The 21,009-nt window shown below is 44.2% G+C and overlaps 1 protein-coding gene across 4 annotated transcripts in view; it reads left to right on the top strand.

Moving 5' to 3' along the window:
* The window catches only part of RNF212B (ring finger protein 212B), a 471,927-nt gene that overhangs the window by 123,325 nt on the left and 327,593 nt on the right, over positions 1-21,009 (top strand). For 3 of the 4 annotated variants that reach the window (XR_013224222.1, XM_077299400.1, XM_077299410.1), the window contains exon 4: positions 20,269-20,343. The exons of the other annotated variant lie outside the window; for it this stretch is intronic. Coding sequence is in view for 2 of the 3 variants with exons in the window: in XM_077299400.1 (XP_077155515.1) it covers positions 20,269-20,343 (75 nt within the window). In the remaining variant the exon portion in view is untranslated. The remainder of the gene's footprint in view (positions 1-20,268; positions 20,344-21,009) is intronic. 4 annotated transcript variants of the gene reach the window in all.

Raw genomic sequence — 21,009 nt, 5'->3', positions numbered from 1 at the left:
TCGGGGTAAATTCCTATTAAGGCAGCTTTCAGAGACTGTGAAAGATTGGGATGAACCGCTGCCTGACAGTAAGCTTAAAAAATGGGAATCCTGGAAGCAGTCCCTTCAAGCCTTAGAAGGGGTTAATGTGTTAAGACGCTATGTACCAATACCTCTTGCCTCAAGTAAAAGAACTGAGATACATGTGTTTTCTGACGCATCCACCGAGGCCATAGCAGCAGTTGCCTATCTAAGGATTACAGATTCTTCAGACAAAAACCATATTGGGTTCCTGTTCGGCAAGGCTAAGCTAGCCCCCAAACCCGATCATACAATTCCTAGACTTGAACTTTGTGGGGCAGTGCTGGCCGTGGAGATGGCAGACTTTGTGCAGCAGGAGCTAGATGTCAATGTGGACAATGTTAAGTTTTATACAGACAGCAAGGTCGTCCTTGGTTACATTTACAATCAAACCAAGCGCTTCTATGTGTATGTACATAACCGTGTGACAAGAATCAGGAAATCTTCTAAGCCTGAACATTGGAGCTACGTTTCGTCTGAACTTAATCCTGCTGATCTCGCTACCAGGGCAATATCTGCCAGTGCCCTAGTGAAATCTGCCTGGTTAACAAGCCCATCATTCTTGCTGGACAAGGAGGAAGAGTCAACTCAAGACAACTTCTTCAGTCTCCAGAATCCCAACAGCGATCCTGAGATCCATCAGGAAGTCAAGACTTATAAAACCAGAGCAGGACAGGACCGCCAGCACTTTGAATGCTTCTCGAGCTGGACGAGGCTTGTACGAGCTATTGCAAGTTTCTACAGACCCAGAATCTCCAACTATATTAACCCCAGCCATCCTGTTAACACAAAGTTAGGAGGCATACCCAGCCCTCCTGTTGACCCATCAGACAATATATATAAGAGCCAATGGAAGCGTGTGCAACATCTAGCCAACTATTTCTGGAACAGATGGAAAAGGGAGTATCTTGTTCTGCTACAAGAACGAAGAAAGTGGCAAAATAAAAGTCCAAATTTGCAAGAAGGGAACATTGTCTTAGTAAAGGACCAGGACCTTACTCGTCCGTACTGGCCTATGGGACGGATTGATAAGCTCATTCCCAGTGATGACGGCAGCATTAGAAAAGTAGAAGTTATACTCATTAAAGATGGTGAACCAAAATCATTTTTGAGGCCCATTCACCAAGTGATTTTGCTTTTGCCTACTGAGAAATAGCCCCTTGTTAACTTCATCAGTTCACGGCGGGAGTTATCCTGTGGTCGCTGGGAACTCTTGGATTTGCAACCCTGTGGATTACAGTTACACTTTGGATTACAGTTTGCTGTTCTTTTTCCTTGAGGCCTTGGCCAGTAGGCAGCCTCCCACCTTCATTACAATTTGTTCCTGTTTTACATTTTTGCCTTTTTTTTATGAACAAAGACTACAACTGTTCTTTTTGCATATTGTGTCTATTAAAAGTGCAATTATTAATGCTTTTCCCTTGCAGCTATTCCATGGACTTTGGGCATTTTCCAATGCAGTTAATAAAGGAGTAAAATCCCTTGGATTTTAGGCGAGGAGTGTGCTGCCACTCTGTGACAGATTCAAATGTATTTACATTATTGTTTTTTCTGTTTTTCCCTAGTTGTTCTGAAAATGCATTCAGTTTGTATTGTGTTCTTACTTGTTATGATTTGCTGCCACCCAGTGGTTATCTTGGTGTTCAACATGTATATTTGTATATGTTAATGACCTGGGTGGAGACCTTGCTTTCCCGGTCAGAACTACCGTATTTTCCGGCGTACAAGACGACTTTTTAACCCCTGAAAATCTTCTTAAAAGTCGGGGGTCGTCTTGTACGCCGGGAATCGCCTTGTACGCCGGGTGTATATGGTGGGTGGGGGGGGGAGTGATCCTGATGACGACGAGGGGGCGTCTCACAGGAAAGTGAGTATCCCCCATTACCTTATCATAGCGCTGCAGCGTGGGGTCTCTGTGCTGGGAGCGGCGGCTGCTGTGCTGTGCTGTGGCGGCTCCTCTTCTGCAGTGTGGGGCCTCTGGTGCTGTGGGGCGGTGGCGGCGGCGGCATATCTTCATGCAGTCGGGGCTCCTCCGGCATCTCAGCCTGGAAGCCCCGCCGGCAACTCCATCGGTGTAATGCGCTGGCCTCCGGGAAAATGGCCGCTGCTTAGATTCAGATCTCGTGTCCCGAGATTTCGGGACGAGATCTGAATCTGAGCATGCGCAGCCCCCAGCGGCCAGGCCACCGCATCGCACCTATTGAGCTGCCTCCGGGAAAATGGCCGCTGCTCAGATTCAGATCTCGTCTCCCGAGATCTCGGGACGAGATCTGAATCTGAGCAGCGGCCATTTTCCCGGAGGCCACCTGACCGCATTGTACCGATGGAGTTGCCGGCGGGGCTTCCAGTCTTTGAGATGCCGGAGGAGCCCCGACTGCATGAAGATACGCCGCCGCCACTGCCCCACAGCACCAGAGGCCCCACACTGCAGAAGAGGAGCCGCCACAGCACAGCACAGCAGCCGCCGCTCCCAGCACAGAGACCCCACGCTGCAGCGCTATGATAAGGTAATGGGGGATACTCACTTTCCTGTGAGACGCCCCCTCGTCCTCATCAGGATCACTCCCCCCCCCCCCCCCAAAGGCACATATTCACCGGCCCTATAAGACGACATACGGTGTATAAGAAGACCCCCGACTTTTAAGAAGATTTTATATTTTAACTGGTAAAGTTGGGGGGTCGTCTTATACGCCCAGTCGTCTTATACGCCGGAAAATACGGTAGTTCTTCTTCCTGTCTGCATTCTGTAATTGTGGAACATTGAAGGAAGTCATACTTTCTGACCTGGCAAAGGAATTGTCTTTTTACCTAGCGGACCGTGATTTGCTTCAAGGCAAAATAAACTGCCAAGTAATCTACTCCCTGACTCCTTGTCTTGTGGATACAGATGTACTAGAAGATTCAGGTACGACTCCAGTAATATCTGCATGCAGTTTTCCCACACATGGCAACGTTCTCATGAGGCTGAGCATAGGATAGTCCATACGTGAGGGACGCGTGACAGAATAACCCTAAAAATAACCCTAATCAAAACCCTAAATCCAACACACCCCTAATCCTAATCTCAACCCTAACCTCAAACTTAATCCCAATATACCCCTAACCCTAATACCAAACCTAACCCTAATCCCAAACATAACCCTAATGCATACCCTAATCCAAACCCTAACCCTAATCCCAACTCTAACCCTAACTTTAGCCGTAACCCTAGCCCTAACTTTAGCCCCAACCCTAGCCCTAAATTTAGCCCCAACCCTAACCCTAGCCCTAACCCTAAATTTAACCCTAGCCCTAACCCTAGCGCAACCCTAACCCTAGCCCTAACTTTAGCCCCAACCGTAACCCTAACCCTAAATTTAGCCCCAACCCTAACCCTAAATTTAGCCCCAACTGTAACCCTAAATTTAGCCCCAACTCTTCTAGCTGCCGGCCGGCACATCATGGCGGGCGCACTGCGCATGCGCCTGCCATTTTCTTATCGGATGAAGAAGCCGGCGGGCAGGAGGGGATGCAGGAGGACCCAGGGACACCGGTAAGTATAACAGGGTCCCCGAATCCCCCTATTTCTCTGTCCTCTGATGTGCGATCACATCAGAGGACAAAGAATGACACACCGCTTTTTTTTTTTTTTTGCGGTCGCCGGTATACAGTTAATTACCGGCGATCGCAAAACAGGGGTCGGTAAAAACTGACCCCGATCATGTTCTTTGGGGTCTCGGCTACCCCCGGCAGCCGAGACCCCAAAGATCTTCTGGGTGCCGGCTGGTGGGCGTACTGCGCATTCGCCCGCCGTTTTTTGGCCGGAACAAGATGGCGGCGCCCATCGGGAGCCATGAGGAGCACCGGGGGAGACAGGTGAGTATCGGGGGCGATCGGGGACCCCATTTCTCTGTCCTCTGATGTGCGATCACATCGGAGGACAGAGAAATTAAATGGGAAATCGTGTGGTTTTTTTTTTTTTTTTGCGACCGCCGGTAAACGGTTAATTACCGGCAATTGCAACCCGGGGGTCGGTAAAAAAAACACAAATCAAGTTCTGTGGGTTCTCGCTACCCCCGGTAACCGAGACCCCAGAGAAAATCCGACTCTGGGGGGCGCTATTCACTTTTTCCACAGCGCCGTTAATTAACGGCGCTGTGGTTTAAGTACCCTTAACTGCCGCCGTTAAAAGGCGTATCGGCAGTTGTTAAGGGGTTAAATCTTAACTTTAGTAAACAAGATTGATCAGAACTAAACCACAGGCTAACTACTATAGAAATTTTTCTATGTACAGTTGTGCTCAAAAGTTTACATACCCCTGCAGAATTTTGGCTTTATTGACCTTTTCTCAGAGAATATGAATGATAACAGCAAAACTTTTTCTCCACTCATGGCTAGTGGTTGGGTGAAGTCAGTTATTGTCAAACTAATGTGTTTTCTCTTTTTAAATCATAATGACAACCCAAAACATTCAAATGACCCTGATCAAAAGTTTACATACCCTGGTGATTTTGGCCTGATAACATGCACAGAAGTTGACACAAATGGGTTTGAATGGCTAAAAACCAACATGCAGATAACTAAGGTCTAGTGTTCCACAAAGAAACCAAAAAACTAACAGAGACCTAAAAGGATATATTTTAATGTAATGATTAAAACAAAAAAGACCACATAAATACCATATAAACCAATAGTAGAGAGCCTGTAGGGTCTCTGGTACCTGGTGTGTGATACCGGTATAAGTATAGGGGAGGACTAGGGAAGATAGAGGTGCCTTTCCCTACAGAAATTCCCCCTCTGACAGCGGAGGTTGGCACCCTGGGATACGATATGGCGCCCCCGCTCGACGTCGACTGACCCTGAAGACCCTAGCAGGTCTCCCTACCAAAAGCCACCACCAAAAAAGGAAAAAAGTGTGATAGTATACACTGACAGTGCTGCTAATACTGGCTATTGGTGCAGAGATAGCACAAGTAAGCTTGTATTTACTTAACTCTGGCGTATAGTGTGAGCTGGAGATGGTTATTTTTAGAGAGATTGAGTGATATCAATAGTGTGTTCAAATGTTACACATAACTAGCCTCCTCTTATATTTTGTACAAACACTGCAGAGGAGAGACAAACAAATCAATTATAAAGTATCCAAGGTATCCCAAGTGAAACTGCTTTCTTGGACCGCGTTGTATTTCCCGCCTATGACCGGCATCCCCTGATGAGCCCCTTTGGACTTCCTTATGGGGCGAAACGCGTCGGGTGAGACATCTGTCTCTTTGAGATAAGTGTACTGTAACCATAAACGTGTGCTGCTGTGTTGGCGGCTTGTTATTACGCCATTTGTACATTATGTTGGCTATTAAGTCTAACTTAAATACTGCTTGATTACGTGTATATTGCTATGCGGAGCACATGCTTGTTTCAGCAGAAATGCTATTTGCACTGATGAATCAGATCTCTGGCGATGACGCCTTTATATGCTAGAAACATTTTGTCTGGCGAGGATACCATCAGTTGGGCTCTTTTTCTCTGGCGTTGATGCCACCAAGCATCTTTGACCTTATCTCTGGCGAGGGTGCCCCTTTATAGAGGGCATTATAATGGTGTGTAGTTAATACTATATAGAGGGATTTGTGGCGTCATTGGTATCCTCATACATTTGGGATACCTTGGATATCTAGATCTCTAGGGAGATCTCAAGTGTGCAGTTCATGCTAGACAGCCCATTGATTTACAGGAACTGGAGGCTTTTTGCCAAGAAGAGTGGGCAGCTTTACCATCTGAAAAAATAAAGAACCTCATCTACAACTACCACAAAAGACTTCAAGCTGTCATTGATGTTAGAGGGGGCAATACACGATTGAGAAATTGGTTATGTAAACTTTTGATCAGGGTCATTTGGATATTTTAGGCTGTCATTATGATTTAAAAAGAGAAAACACAGTAGTTTGACAAATAAATGGCTTCCCCCAACCATTATATAGAGGAACACGGCACTCTTAGGATCTCGTGCTGTTGGTGCTCAAGTTGGGTGTCCAACCCTCAAAATCTAATATATAAAGCTGTGTGTGTGTGTGTCTGTGTGTGTGTGTGTGTGTGTGTGTGTGTGTGTGTGTGTGTGTGTGTGTGTGTGTGTGTGTGTGTGTGTGTGTATGTCTGGGATTGGCATCTGCACCGTCGCAGCTACAGCCACAAAATTTTGCACAGTCACACGTCTGGACCCCAAGAGCCTCCTAGGCCATGTTGTGAGGTGAAATTTTAACCCCGCGGGTTCCAATTCACCAAACAATTTTTCCCCTATCTACATAATGGGGAAAAAGTGAAAGGAAAAGTGTTGGAGGCAAATTGACAGCTGCCAGATGTGAACAAGGGGGACTTAAAGAATGAGAGCGATGGCGCCAAGGAGTATATACCGTACAGTTGCTAAGGTGGGGCCCGACATGGGATACTCACCACACACGGGGATATGAACACACACACAAAATGCGCCACACACTACCACGTGCTTGAACACATATACCACCCTCAGCACACATTTCACCACACATACACCAACCTTGCCACATAAAAGTCGAAACACAAAAGTCGCCGCTCAAAACTAGCCACGCGCAAAACTCGCCACATGCAAAACTAGGCTCACGCAAAACTCGCCACACGTGCAAAACTCACCTCATGGAAAACTCGCCACACGCAAAACTTGCACACGTGGAAAAATTGCCACATGCACAAAAGTTGCAACACATGCAAAAGTTGCCTCACACAAAACTTGCACATAATCAAAACGCACCACACATAAAACTCGCCACGCGCAAAACTTGCTGCACACAACTTGCTACACTAACCTGTCACATGCAACTCGACACACAAAAAGTAGCTACACGCATGTCACCACACAACTCATCTCACAAAAGTCGCTACATGCATGTAGCCACATGCAACTCAACACACACAACGTGACACATGAAACTCGCCCTAAAACACACACAAGTCTGGTGGTATCCTTCAAAAATAAAAATCTGATTAATAAGCAGACAAACAAGAGCAACAAATGTACCATATCGGAAATACGGCAGCTGTCAGTCACATGACCTGTCTATTATGTGTATGTGTGAGCTAATATATACTGCCAGGGTGAGGGCTTCCTGCCCCAAAAATCCCCGACGCACGTTTCGCGTGTCTATAACACCGCTTTCTCACCTTGAGAAAGCGATGTTATAGACAGGCGAAACGTGCGTCGGGGTTTTTTGGGGCATCCATGCCCGGGTTTGGAACCTCCCTGCCTTTGGTAAGCATTATGTTACTCTCTGGCCGATATACTGATAGAGTGATCTTAGAGTCCTGGCTGGCTTTTTTTTTTTTTTGCTTACCTTCTATGTGCAATATATTACTGCACTTGCACCTTATCTAATGCGATTTTTGCAGCGTGGGCAGGGGTAATCAGCAGGGTTCCTTCTTTTCTGTTTCAATTTCCTGCAGATACTTGTTTTTTGATGTAATAGATTTAGTATGTTGGTTTTTTTGAAGTACAAATAAATTTACTATTTTTATACCTAATGACTCCTATTTTCTCCGTGTGATATATACAGGAGGAGATGACACACAGGTATATACTATATACAGAATGTTCTGATGAAGGTCCTATGACAGTCCGAAAACGTTCAATTTTTTATCTGGATGCACAATAAAAGGAACTCCAATTTTTCACATACCGAGTGCAAAGTTTATTATTATATTCACCCAACCATTAACCAGGAGTGGAGAAAAAGGTTTGGTGTTATCATTCATATTCTCTGAAATAAGGCCAAGAAAGCAAAAATTATGCCGGGTATGTAAACTTTTGATCACAACAGTATATCCATCTCTACAACTTGGTTTCCAACTGGCATGTAACAAAATCGCGAGATAGAAGTTGATAGTGGAGGTGATCCTTTTGTTTGCAGTGGGAATGTTACCCTTCTGTCCAGTGCATTAGTTAGACAGGCATGGTTTATGGGGCTGATGTCAGCTGGCATCAAGCCCAGGGGTTAGTAATGGAGAGGCGTATATCAGATACCCCCATTACTAACCCAGTATGTTAAAAAAAACACACACAAAAAAATTGATGTAAAAAAACACCCCACGTCCCTCAACTGCAGCTCTGTTTCACAAATTTATAAAAATAAAATAATAATAAACCCATTCAGTCCAGGGATTTCAACGTAGTACACCAAATCCGAAGTAGTCCATAAGTGGGAACCTGAAAGACATAAAAATAGAGAGGTAAAGAAATAAAAACAAGAAACAGTCCCTCATTCACCAATTTGTTTTTTTAAAAATAATCCCTGCAGCGCCAACGTAATTCATAGCGTTCCCACAATGTCTACAGATTCAATACTGCAACCTATGGAGCATCGTTCACTTCATTGGTCACTTCAGGTCATGTTTCACTAGCCATGACGTCAGTAACTCAGTAATGTCATCGCTTGTGAGACATAACTGGGAGCAACCTATGGTTGTAGTGAAGAAGCAAAGTTTCCAGCTCCCAAAAGTCATTAGAATAGCAGCGTCACTGTGGCCTCTATGAGATTTGGCAACTATGGTGAGCGGTGTAGTTACTGATATCACCACTGATCAGAGCCACCAGGTCTCGCGGGAACTGGAAACTTTAATTCTTTACTGCAACCATAGGTCACTCCCGGTCATGTCTCATAAGCATGTTACTGACAACATCACTTGTGAGACATGACCGTTAGTGACCTATGGAAGCATCATTCCGAGCTCCATAGGTTGCAGTACTGAATCTGTGGACGTCATGGGAATGCCATGGATTACGTCTGAGTTGCAGGGGTTTATTTTTTTTAATATTGGTGAATGAAGGATTGTTTGTCTATATTTACCTCTCTCTTTTTATGTCTTTCAGGTTCCCATTTATGTACCACTTTGGATTCAGTGAACTATGTCGAAATCCCTGGACTGGATGTTTTTTTTTGTAGGTGCGATTACAGCGATACCAGATTGATAACGTGTTTTTATGTTAGGCTCCTTTCACACACTAAGGCCGGTTTCACACGTCAGTGGCTCCGGTACATGTAGTGACAGTTTTCTCACGTACCGGAGACACTGACACACGTAGACCCATTCAAATGAATGGGTCTATGCACATGTCTCCGTGTTTTCACGGACCGTGTGTCCCGTGTGCAAAACACGGAGACATGTCCGTTTTTCTCCGGCAGCACGATCCGCAAAGCGTCCCGCACACGTGCACACGGAGAACAGTGGCACTCTCCTCCGTGTGCACGTACCGCCCGCAGGAGAAACAGCGCTACAGTAAGCGCTGTCCCCCCTGCTTGTGGTGCTGAAGGCGGCATTCATCCCTTCTGTCCTGCTCGGCTGAAAGCAGCGCCTGCAGAACGGAAGAGATGAAAAATGATGTTTTGCTTTTTTTTCTTTAAAAATAAAGTTTGAGTTTTGAGAGCTATAATATTTTATATATTTCAGCTGACAGAATAATGTTAGGGCTTGTTTTTTGTAGGATGAGCTGACGTCTTTTGGGCACATCACATTTTTTGATCACTTTCTATTCTGATTTTTGGTAGACAGAATGAACAAAAATCAGCAATTCAGGAATTGCTTTTAGTTTTTTTTATACAGTTCCACGTGTAGTATAATTGGTAAGACAGCTTTATTCTTTGGGTCAGTACGATTACAGCAATACCTCAGTTATATTTTTTTTATGTTTTGGTGCTTTTTTATAGAAAATATAATTATTTTTGTATCACTTTATTCTGAGAGCTATAACTTTTTTTATTTTTCTTCTGATGGAGCTGTATGGCGACTTGTTGTTTGTGGGAAAAGATAATGTTTTCAGCGGTAACATTTTTATTGACATCCGTCTTTTTGATCATGTTTTATTGCACTTTTTGTTCAGCGGTATGATGATAAAGCATTGGTTTTTGTCTCATTTTTTTTTTTTTTTTTTTTTACAGTGTGCATTGAAGGGGTTGACTAGTGGGACAGTTTTATAGAGCAGGTCGATTTTTTTTTTCAACCCTTTATCCCCCGAAGCTTTTTTTGGTCTTGCGTTTTCTTTTTTGCTCCCCTTCTTCTCAGAGCCATAGCTTTATTTATTCTTCCAAAAAGTGCAATCCCACACTTGTTTTTTGTTAGTTTTTTTTGCTAGTTTCACTAAATGCTAAAACTAACCTGACCTACCATTATGATTCTCCAGGTCATTACGAGTTCATTGACACCAGACATGTCTAGGTTCTTTTTTATGTAACTGGTGAAAAAAAATTCCAAACTTCGTTAAAAAAAATAAAATAAATAAATCGCCATTTTCCGATATCCGTAATGTCTCTATTTTTCGCGATCTGGGGTTGGGTGAGGGCCTTTTTTTTTGCTGATGGTTTTTAATGATACTATTTTGTTGTAGGTATGATCTTTTGATCACCCATTATTGCATTTTAATGCAGTGTTGCAGCGACCAAAAAAAACGTAATTCCGGTGTTTTTACTTTTTTTCTCGCTACGCCGTTTAGCGATCAGGTTAATCCTTTTTTTTATTGATAGATCAGGCGATTCTGAACACGGCGATACCACGTATGTGTATGTTTGATTTTATTTTTATTGTTTTATTTTGAATGGGGCAAAAAGGGGGTGATTTGAACTTTTATATATATATTTTTTTTATATTTTTGAAATTTTTTTTTTTACTTTTGGCATGTTTCAATAGTTTCCATGGGACACTAGAAGCTGCCACAACTTGACTGGCTCTGCTACATAGAGGCGATGTTCAGATCGCCTCTATATAGCAGAATTGCTCACTTGCTATGCGCGCCGACCACTGGGTGGCGCTCACAGCAAGCCGGCACTGACAACCATAGAGGTCTCCAGGAGACCTCTGTTTGTCATGCCAACACATTGGTGACCCGCAATCACGTGACGGGGTCACCGGTGTGCTTATTTCCGGCGCGATTGCTGGAAGCACGATTTAAATGCCGCTGTCAGAGGTTGACAGCGGCATTTAACTGGTTAATAGTTGCTGGTGGATCGCGATTCCACCCTCGGCTATTGCGGGCATTTGTCAGCTGTTCAAAACAGCTGACATGTCCCCGGAAAGATGTTGGCTCACCGCCGGAGCCCACATCAAAGGGAGGGACGGAAAGGGGTTAAAAAATATTTTTACCCTTTGTAATTTTTTTTTTACATTGTCCCAGTATGGGACATCACTATATAATGTCAGATCGCTGATCTTACACTGCACAGCATAGTATCAGATCAGTGATCTGACAGGCAGTGAAGAAGGCATGCCGGCGCCTGCTCCCAGCAAGCACTCGCAAGCTACCTTCCTTCCAAGACCCAGAAGGACCCCGTCGCCATCTTGGCGCTGGGGGTCTCCATGGAGGCCATTAGGCCAACGCGATTGCACGATGGAGTGTGCAGGGAGCCCCTGCCTGCGCAATGCTTCTCTATGCCGCTGTCACTACTGACAGCGGCATCAGAGGTGTTAAATACGCACGATCGCTGCTAACACCGATTGTGTGCATTGCTGCGCGGTGTCAGCTGTCACGTACAGCTGACACCTGCACGCGATCGCCGCGGCGCTCAGCGTGAGGCCATGCAATCGTGCCACCGTAGATATACTGCTCTTTGTGGGAACGTAGCTTTCGCAGAGCAGTATATGTACTGTGCATGTCGAGAAGGGGATAATGGATTTATAAATCTCTTTTTACGTGGAAATGTAGAAATTGAGTGTTGAACACGATTTTTGTTTTTCCACAGATTTTAAAAATTGCAGTCCTTTTCAAATTAAGTCAGGAAATAAAAAACAAGAGTGTGTATGAGGTTCCTGAAATGTCATAGCTTTTGCTGGTAAAGATTCTTATTTGTATAAATATTGCAGTGTGTGCACATAGCCTAAAATGTTTTGATTTTGATCTTCCAAAAATTTTAAATTACAATAATATTTTGTTGCTAATAGCAACTAGCGCTCAGCTTTTATGTTTTTTAGTGATCTAGTAAAAGTAAAAATGAGCTCTGATTAGTTGCTACAGGGTTTTTTCAGACAACTTTGAAAAATGTGCCACAAACATGCTTGTTTGGTTTAAGTACTGTTACATTTTTCTTACACTTTTCACAAAATGCTACCAAAAAAACAGTTGTATGAATAGATTTTGTGAAATCCATGGAGAAAAAAAAACAGGTGTGAATTCCTTTTTATGCAAACTTTTTTTATTGTCCTACAGTACAGACCAAAAGTTTGGACACACCTTCTCGTTAAAAGATTTTTCTGTTTTCATGACTATAAAAATTGTACATTCAAACTGAAGGCATCAAAACTATGAATTAACAAATGTGGAATTATATACTTAACAAAAAAGTGTCAAACAACTGAAATTATGTCTTATATTCTAGGTTCTTCAAAGTAGCCACCTTCTGCTTTGATGACTGCTTTGCACACTCTTGGCATTCTCTTGATGAGTTTCAAGAGGTAGTCACCAGGAATGGTTTTCAATTCACAGGTGTGCCCTGTCAGGTTTAATAAGTGGGATTTCTTGCCTTATAAATGGTGTTGGAACCATCAGTTGTGTTGTGCAGAAGTCTGGTGGATACACAGCTGATAGTCCTACTGAATAGACTGTTAGAATTTGTATTATGGCAAGAAAAAAGCAGCTAAGTAAAGAAAAAACGAGTGGCCATCATTACTTTAAGAAATGAAGGTCAGTCAGTCTGAAAAATTGGGAAAACTTTGAAAGTGTCCCCAAGTGCAGTGGCAAAAACCATCAAGCACTACAAAGAAACTGGCTCACATGAGGACCGCCCCAGGAAAGGAAGACCAAGAGTCACCTCTGCTTCTGAGGATAAGTTTCTCCGAGTCACCAGCCTCAGAAATTGCAGGTTTACAGCAGCTCAGATTAGAGACCAGGTCAATGCCACACAGAGTTCTAGCACTACACACATCTCTACAACAACTGTTAAGAGGAGACTTTGTGCAGCTGGCCTTCATGGTAAAATAGCTGCTAGGAAACCACTGCTAAGGACAGGCAACAAGCAGAAGATACTTTTTTAGGCTAAAGAACACAAGGAATGGACATTAGACCAGTGGAAATCTGTGCTTTGGTCTGATGAGTCCAAATTTGATATCTTTGGTTCCAACCACCGTGTCTTTGTGCGACGCAGAAAAGGTGAACGGATGGATTCTACATGCCTGGTTCTCACCGCGAAGCATGGAGGAGAAGGTGTGATGGTGCTTTGCTGGTGACACTGTTGAGGATTTATTCAAAATTGAAGGCATACTGAACCAGCATGGCCGCAACAGCATCTTTCAGCGGCATGCTATTCCATCTGGTTTGCATTTAGTTGGACCATCATTTATTTTTCAACAGGACAATGACCCCAAACACACCTCCAGGCTGTGTAAGGGCTATTTGTCCAAGAAGGAGAGTGATGGGGTGCTACGCCAGATGACCTGTCCTCCACAGTCACCAGACCTGAACCCAATCGAGATGGATTGGGGTGAGCTCGACCTCAGATTAAAGGCAAAAGGGCCAACAAGTGCTAAGCATCTCTGGGAACTCCTTCAAGATTGTTGGAAGACCATTCCCGGTGACTACCTCTTGAAGCTCCTCAAGAGAATGCCAAGAGTGTGCAAAGCAGTCATCAAAGCAAAGGGTGGCTACTTTGAAGAACCTAGAATATAAGACATAATTTCAGTTGTTTCACACTTTTTTGTTAAGTATATACTTCCACATGTGTTAATTCACAGTTTTGATGCCTTCAGTGTGAATGTACAATTTTCATATTCATGAAAATACAGAAAAATCTTTAAGTGAGAAGGTGTATCCAAACTTTAGGTCTGTACTGTATGTAGAGTTCACATGTTGCAGTGTGGTGTCGCACAATGCTGCCCCACTGCAATGCCACATCTTAAAAACTATGTACCATATATACTCGAGTATAAGCTGAGATTTTCAGTTCATTTTTTTAGGCTGAAAGTGCTTATACTCGAGTCATTGTCCCAGGGGGGTCGGCGGGGGAGCGGCGTCTGTGACATACTCACCTGCTCCTGGCACGGTCCCTGCATCTCCGATGGTCTCCAGGCGTTGACAGCTTCTTCCAGCGATGAGCGGTCACATGGTACCGCTCATTACAGTAATGAATATGGACGCAACTCCACTCCCATATTCATTACTGTAATGAGCGGAACCAGGTGACCGCTCAACGCTGGAAGAAGCTGTCAGCACCCGGAGAAGACCATCAGGGAAGCTGCCAGGGACCGCGCCGGGAGCAGGTGAGTATAATGGGGAGAGTGAGCAGCATTGCACGATATTCACTTCTCCTCGTTCCACTGCCAGGCTCCGTCTTCCATGTCCTCTGCTGTGACGTTCAGGTCAGAGGGCGCGATGATGTGGTTAGTGCACGCCCTCTGCCTGAACGTCAGTGCAGAGGACGCTGAAGACGGAGCCCGGCGGTGGAACGAGGAGAGGTGAATATTGCAAGTGCCGGGGGCCTGAACGACAAGAGGTGAGTATGTAATTTTTTTTTTTATCGCAGCAACAGCATATGGGGAAAATATCTCTATGGGGCATCTTATGGGGCCATAATCAGCATTTGTGCAGCATTATATAGGGTAAATATCTCTATGGAACATCTTATAAGGCCATAATCAACATTTGAGCAGCATTATATGGGGCAAATATCTCTGTGGAGCATCTTATGGGGCCATAATCAGCATTTGTGCAGCATTATATGGGGTAAATATCTCTATGGAGCATCTTATGGGGCCATTATTAACCTTTGTGCAGCATTATATGGGGTGTATTTTGTATGGAGCATCTTATGGGACCCATCATGAACTGTATGGAGCAATAAATGGGGCTCCTGATTCAATATGGATATTCAAAAACACTTAACCTACTGATGTCTCAATTAATTTTACTTTTATTGGTACCTATTTTTATTTTTAAAATTTACTGGTAGCTGCTGCATTTTCCACCCTAGGCTTATACTCGAGTCATTAAGTCTTCCCAGTTTTTTGTGGCAAAGTTAGGGGTCTCGGCTTATACTCAGGTCAGCTTATACTCGAGTATACACGGTCCATATTTTTGACTTTGTTAAAGGGCCACTGTCACCCCCTCCAGCCGTTATAAACTAAAAGAGCCACCTTGTGCAGCAGTAATGCTGCATTCTAACAAGGTGGCTCTTTTAGTTTTTGCTTCTGTTATTCCCTCAATAAAGCGTTTTATAATTTTCCCTAAATACCTGCGCGCTGTTCTTCTTAAATCCGGTGCCTGCGCTGTGCGTGCCTGCCTGGGGCAGGTGCAGTGTTCATTGGCCATCATAGCTCAGATGCCGGGTGCCTGACTGCGCCTGTGCGGGCAGTGCGGCCACCCTGTTACTGAATCCCCGCCCCGCACTGTTATGCATTATGCACAGACCGACGCTGGAAGGCGGGGAACCTGGGGGAGCGTCTGACAAGCGCAGTGCGCATGCCCAGGAATCCCAGCCCCGCACTGTGCATAATGCATAACACAGTGCGGGGCGGGGATTCAGTAACAGGATGGCCGCACTGCCCGCACAGGCGCAGTCAGGCACCCGGCATCTGAGCTATGACGGCCAATGAACACTGCGCCTGCACAGCGCAGGCGCCGGATTTAAGAAGAACAGCGCGCAGGGGGTGACGACCATCGCCCCAGAAGAGATGAGTGACGGCAGTTGGGCGCTTCACAGAGGAGGCTTCAGACCCGCCTCCAGGTACAAAGACAGGTATTTGGGGAAAATTATAAAACGCTTTATTGAGGGAATAACAGAAGCAAAAACTAAAAGAGCCACCTTGTTAGACTGCAGCATTAGGCCGGCGTCACACTAGCGAGTTTTACGGACGTAAGAGCGCAGAAAATACATCCGTAAAACTCGCCAAACAAACGGCACAATTATTCTCAATGGGGCTGCTCCTATCAGCCGTATATTACGGTTCAGTATTATATGGCTTTCTACGGCCGTACAAAATCGCAGCATGCTGCGTTTGTCAGCGTATTGCGCAAATAATACGCCAATGAAAGTCTATGGGGGCGAGAAAAATACGGATTCCACACGGACCAGCAGTGTGACTTGCGAGAAATACGCAGCGGTGTTAGTGAAAAGTCGGTAATTCAATTGCCGGCTTTTCATTTCTCCTGCCTAAACCCGACATATGAGACATGGTTTACATACAGTAAACCATCTCATATCCCCTTTTTTTTTGCATATTCCACACTACTAATGTTCTAATGTTAGTAGTGTGTATGTGCAAAATGTGGGCGCTGTAGCTGCGCAAATAAAGGGTTAAATGGCGGAAAAAATTGGCTTGGGCTCCCGCGCAATTTTCTCCGCCAGAATGGTAAAGCTAGTGACTGAGGGCAGATATTAATAGCCAGGAGAGGGTCCATGGTTATTGGCCCCCCCGTGGCTAAAAACATCTGCCCCCAGCCACCCCAGAAAAGGCACATCTGGAAGATGCGCCTATTCTGGCACTTGGCCACTCTCTTCCCACTCCCTGTAGCGGTGGGATATGGGGTAATGAAGGGTTAATGCCACCTTGCTATTGTAAGGTGACATTAAGCCAGATTAATAATGGAGAGGCGTCAATGATGACACCTATCCATTATTAATCCAATTGTCTGAAAGGGTTAAAAAACACACACACATTATTAAAAATTATTTTAATGAAATAAACACACAGGTTGTTTTAGTATTTTATTGCTCTCTCAATCCATCAGAACACTCTCGCTTGGCAAAATAATAAACGCACAAGATACATACCCTCAGATGAACCGTCACGTCCCACGAAGTAATCCATCTGAAGGGGTTAATTATTTGACAGGCAGGAGCTGTTCTAATGCACTCGCTCATGTCTGTAATCCCCGGGTAATGAAGGAAATCTGAGTGATCTGTACTTACATTGAGTCGCGGTGAGGCGCCCTCTGGTGGATGAACTCATATGAACTCGAGCGTGGGAACTTTTCCAAGGCTGCAGTTCATGAGAACATCCACCAGAGGGCGCCTCACCGCAACTCAATGTAAGTACAGATCACTCAGATTTCCTTCATTACCCGGGGATTACAGACACGAGCGAGTGCATTAGCACAGCTCCTGCCTGTCAAATAATTAACCCCTTCAGATGGATTACTTCGTGGGACGTGACGGTTCATCTGAGGGTATGTATCTTGTGCGTTTATTATTTTGCCAAGCGAGAGTGTTCTGATGGATTGAGAGAGCAATAAAATACTAAAACAACCTGCTACAGGGAGTGGGAAGAGAGTGGCCAAGTGCCAGAATAGGCGCATCTTCCAGATGTGCCTTTTCTGGGGTGGCTGGGGGCAGATGTTTTTAGCCACGGGGGGGCCAATAACCATGGACCCTCTCTAGGCTATTAATATCTGCCCTCAGTCACTGGCTTTACCATTCTGGCGGAGAAACTTGCGCGGGAGCCCACGCCAATTTTTTCCGCCATTTAACCCTTTATTTGCACAGCTACAGCGCCCACATTTTGCACATACACACTACTAACATTAGTAGTGTGGAATATGCAAAAAAAAAGGGGATATGAGATGGTTTACTGTATGTAAACCATGTCTCATATCCTGTTGGGTTTGTGCAGGAGAAATGAAAAGCCGGCAATTGAATTACCGGCTTTTCACAGATATCGCGCTGAATTAAATATAAATACAGAATATATATATATGTGTCTCAATGATATATATATATATATATATATATATATATATATATGTTTTCCCGAACATTTGAGCACATAAATCCCTTAGATGTCGGTTTTGCAAGCCTGCGAGAAAATATCGCAGTACGGATGCCATACGGAGGATGCCATGCGCAAAATACGCTGACACACCCTGACTACGGATCACTATTTTGGGAACATTTCTCCGTATTACGGCCGTAAAAAAGGACCGTATTGTCTTACGCTGAGTGTGACGCCGGCCTTACTGCTGCACAAGGTGGCTTTTTTCGTTTATAACGGCTGGAGGGGGTGACAGTGGCCCTTTAAGCCTTGTTCAGTATGGATGCAGTATTCAATGATTACTTATTTATTAACTAAGAATTAACTAAGAATTTTGTGATGTTCGATTAGGGGGTTCCGGTATGGCATAATAGAGGAGAAAATAGTCCTATATGCAGATGACATGTTACTCTTTTTAGAAAATTCTGGAGAGGCCCTGGACGGTGCGATGAATATTCTCAGGACATTTGGTGATATATCGGGTCTTGAAATCAATTGGGTGAAATCAAATATCTTGATAGTGGATAAAGGGGGTGATGACATCCTGATATCAGGGGAAGGTAGCAAGCTGTCAGTGGTTCAACAGTTCAAATATTTAGGTGCTCAAGTGTCTTTTCCTCTTGCAAGCTACGTCGATTTAAATTTGTCCCCATTGTTGGACAGATTTAGGAAGAAAGTAGGGGCGTGGTGCAATTTATACCTCTCTGTGGTGGGAAGGATAAATTTAATTAAAATGATTTTTATGCCCCAATTATTATATATATTGCATAACTCCCCGTTTGGTTTCCCCAAAAGTGGTTTCATACCATTAACTCTATATTTTGAGACCTTGTTTGGGGGAAGTGACAGCCAAGAATTGCTTCAGAGGCCTAAAGATGGGGGGGAGACTAGCTCTTCCGAATCCCTGGATCTACTTTTTGGCAGCGCAGGGTCAGCAAATGAGAGGTTGGAAGAAGGTTAATGGACTGGGTTCGGTTCAGCGGATTTTGGTTTGGTTGGTGGGAAGGGACCCATTGATTCAGGAAGTTTGGAACGGCTTATCCTACTTTGACACTGGTTCAAAACATATGGGAGGTAATTAAAAAGACAAGGAAAGTGGGACTTTTAACAAATCTCTCCCCAATATGGCATAATGAAATACTACCTGAATTTATTAAAATGGGGGAATTCAAAAATTGGACATCATTAGTTATTCAATATGTGGCTCAGATTCAGGACGCACAAGGACTGTTATCCTTTGAGGCACTGCAGGAGAGTTACGGGTTGCAGGGGACCTGTAGGTTTCAATGTGGACAGTTGAGACATGCCTATCTTGCGCAGAGTAAAACGATTGATATGGGACTTTATAGAGACATTCTGGAAGACTATGTCTGTGTGTCGGGAGGAACGAAAGGGGTAGTCTTGGATATTTATAGGGATTTGTTATATACCTTTAACAGATTTCCTATTAAGGCAAAAGAGAAATGGGAGGAAGAGCTGGGAAGGATAGAGGAGGATAAATGGGAGGATATCATGGAGTATATTCCCCAATTATCATTAAGTGAGCCGGGTAGACTTTCGCAAATATATGTGCTTCACAGAGTATATAGAACTCCAGATAGATTATATAAGGCAGGGCTGAGACAGACCTCCGAGTGTCCTAGGTGCCAGTCCGATGGGGCAGGGATTTTACACATGCTATGGCAATGTACGAGATTGAATTCATACTGGTTGGAGGTGGGAGAAGCAATTGGGAAATTGTATGGATGTACTATCGCAAGCGATCCTGTGATATATATTTTGGGATACGTGGAAGAGATCCGAGTTCCAAATCATCATAAAGTGGCCATAGCTAGATTAAGGTATGTTGCGCGTAAGTTAATTGCCAGGCACAGGTTGAGTGAGATACCGCCAATTCTGCAGGAATTTTATAGACAGTCTGATATGGTTATTAATTTGGAAAAGGGTATTTATGAAAAAAGGAAAAGTGTGAAAACCTTTGAAACACTTTGAAAACCATGGATGGAGAGGAACTGATTCCAATGGGATGTTGTTTTATTATCTAGGCAATGTACGTTATTGTCCTATTCTTGTTTATAAAGGCTTTAAGGTAGGGGGGAAGGGAGGGTGGGGAATTGGTTTTTTTTTTCAAAATGTTTTTTCCTTTTTTGACACAATTGTGTGTGGTTGTCATTTTGAATACTGTCAATAAAAATTAACTGATTTAAAAAAAAAAATAATTTTGTGATGAACATTTTATGAATCTACTCACATGCACCATGGCTTTTTTTCATAATAAAAGTTATAGCAAAGTGGATCCGTAGTACATTAGATATGTGATCTGAAATTCACTGACCTGAGTAACCTTTACTAATCAAAAAGCTTTCCTTGACATCACAAGTGACCCACACCTTGGTGTAATCCTCAAATCACAGATTGAATACATATGGTAATGTGTAAAAAAAAATATAACTCCATAACTTACTATGGTTCTCTACACAGCTGAAACCGCTAGAGAAGATATATTTTAAAAGTTGTAAAGAGTCTCTACAGAAAGGTTTTCACAGTATTTCACAGGTAGGTAATGTAGAAAGAATGATAATGAATTACTATATTTTTAGAATGTTATTTTTCCAGATTGTAGCCTAAATCAAAAATGATCTAAAACTATGGTTTGCTATTATTGCCTTTTAACCCCTTTCCGACATCGGACGTACTATCCCATCGAGGTGGTATGGGCCCGTATGACCACCGACGGTATAGTACGTCATCACCAATCAGCCGCGCTCACGGAGGGAGCGCGGCCGATCGGGGCCAGGTGTCAGCTGACTATCGCAGCTGACATCCAGCACTATGTGCCAGGAGCGGTCACAAACCGCTCCTGGCACATTAACCCCCGGCACACTGCGATCAAACATGATCGCAGCATTCCGGTGGCATAGGGAAGCATCGCGCAGGGAAGGGGCTCCCTGCGTGCTAACCTGAGACCCTCGGAGCAACGCAATGTGATCCCATTGCTCCGAGGGTCTCTAACCTCCTCCTCCCTGCAGGCCTGGATCCAAAATGGCCGCGGGGGGGCCTGCCGAGTCCTGCAGGGATGTGGCTTCCAAGCGCCTTCTAAGAACAGGCGCCAGGAAGCCTCCCTGCTGTGCCTGTCAGATCGCTGATCTGACACCTGTAGTGCACAGCAAAGTGTCAGATCAGCGATCTGACCCTATGTAGTCATGTCCCCCCTGGGACAAA

This window comes from Ranitomeya variabilis, chromosome 1, assembly GCF_051348905.1.
Source record: "Ranitomeya variabilis isolate aRanVar5 chromosome 1, aRanVar5.hap1, whole genome shotgun sequence".
NCBI lineage: Eukaryota > Metazoa > Chordata > Amphibia > Anura > Dendrobatidae > Ranitomeya > Ranitomeya variabilis.
Note: the sequence above shows the minus strand (reverse complement) of the source record. Positions and strands in the feature narration are given on the sequence as shown.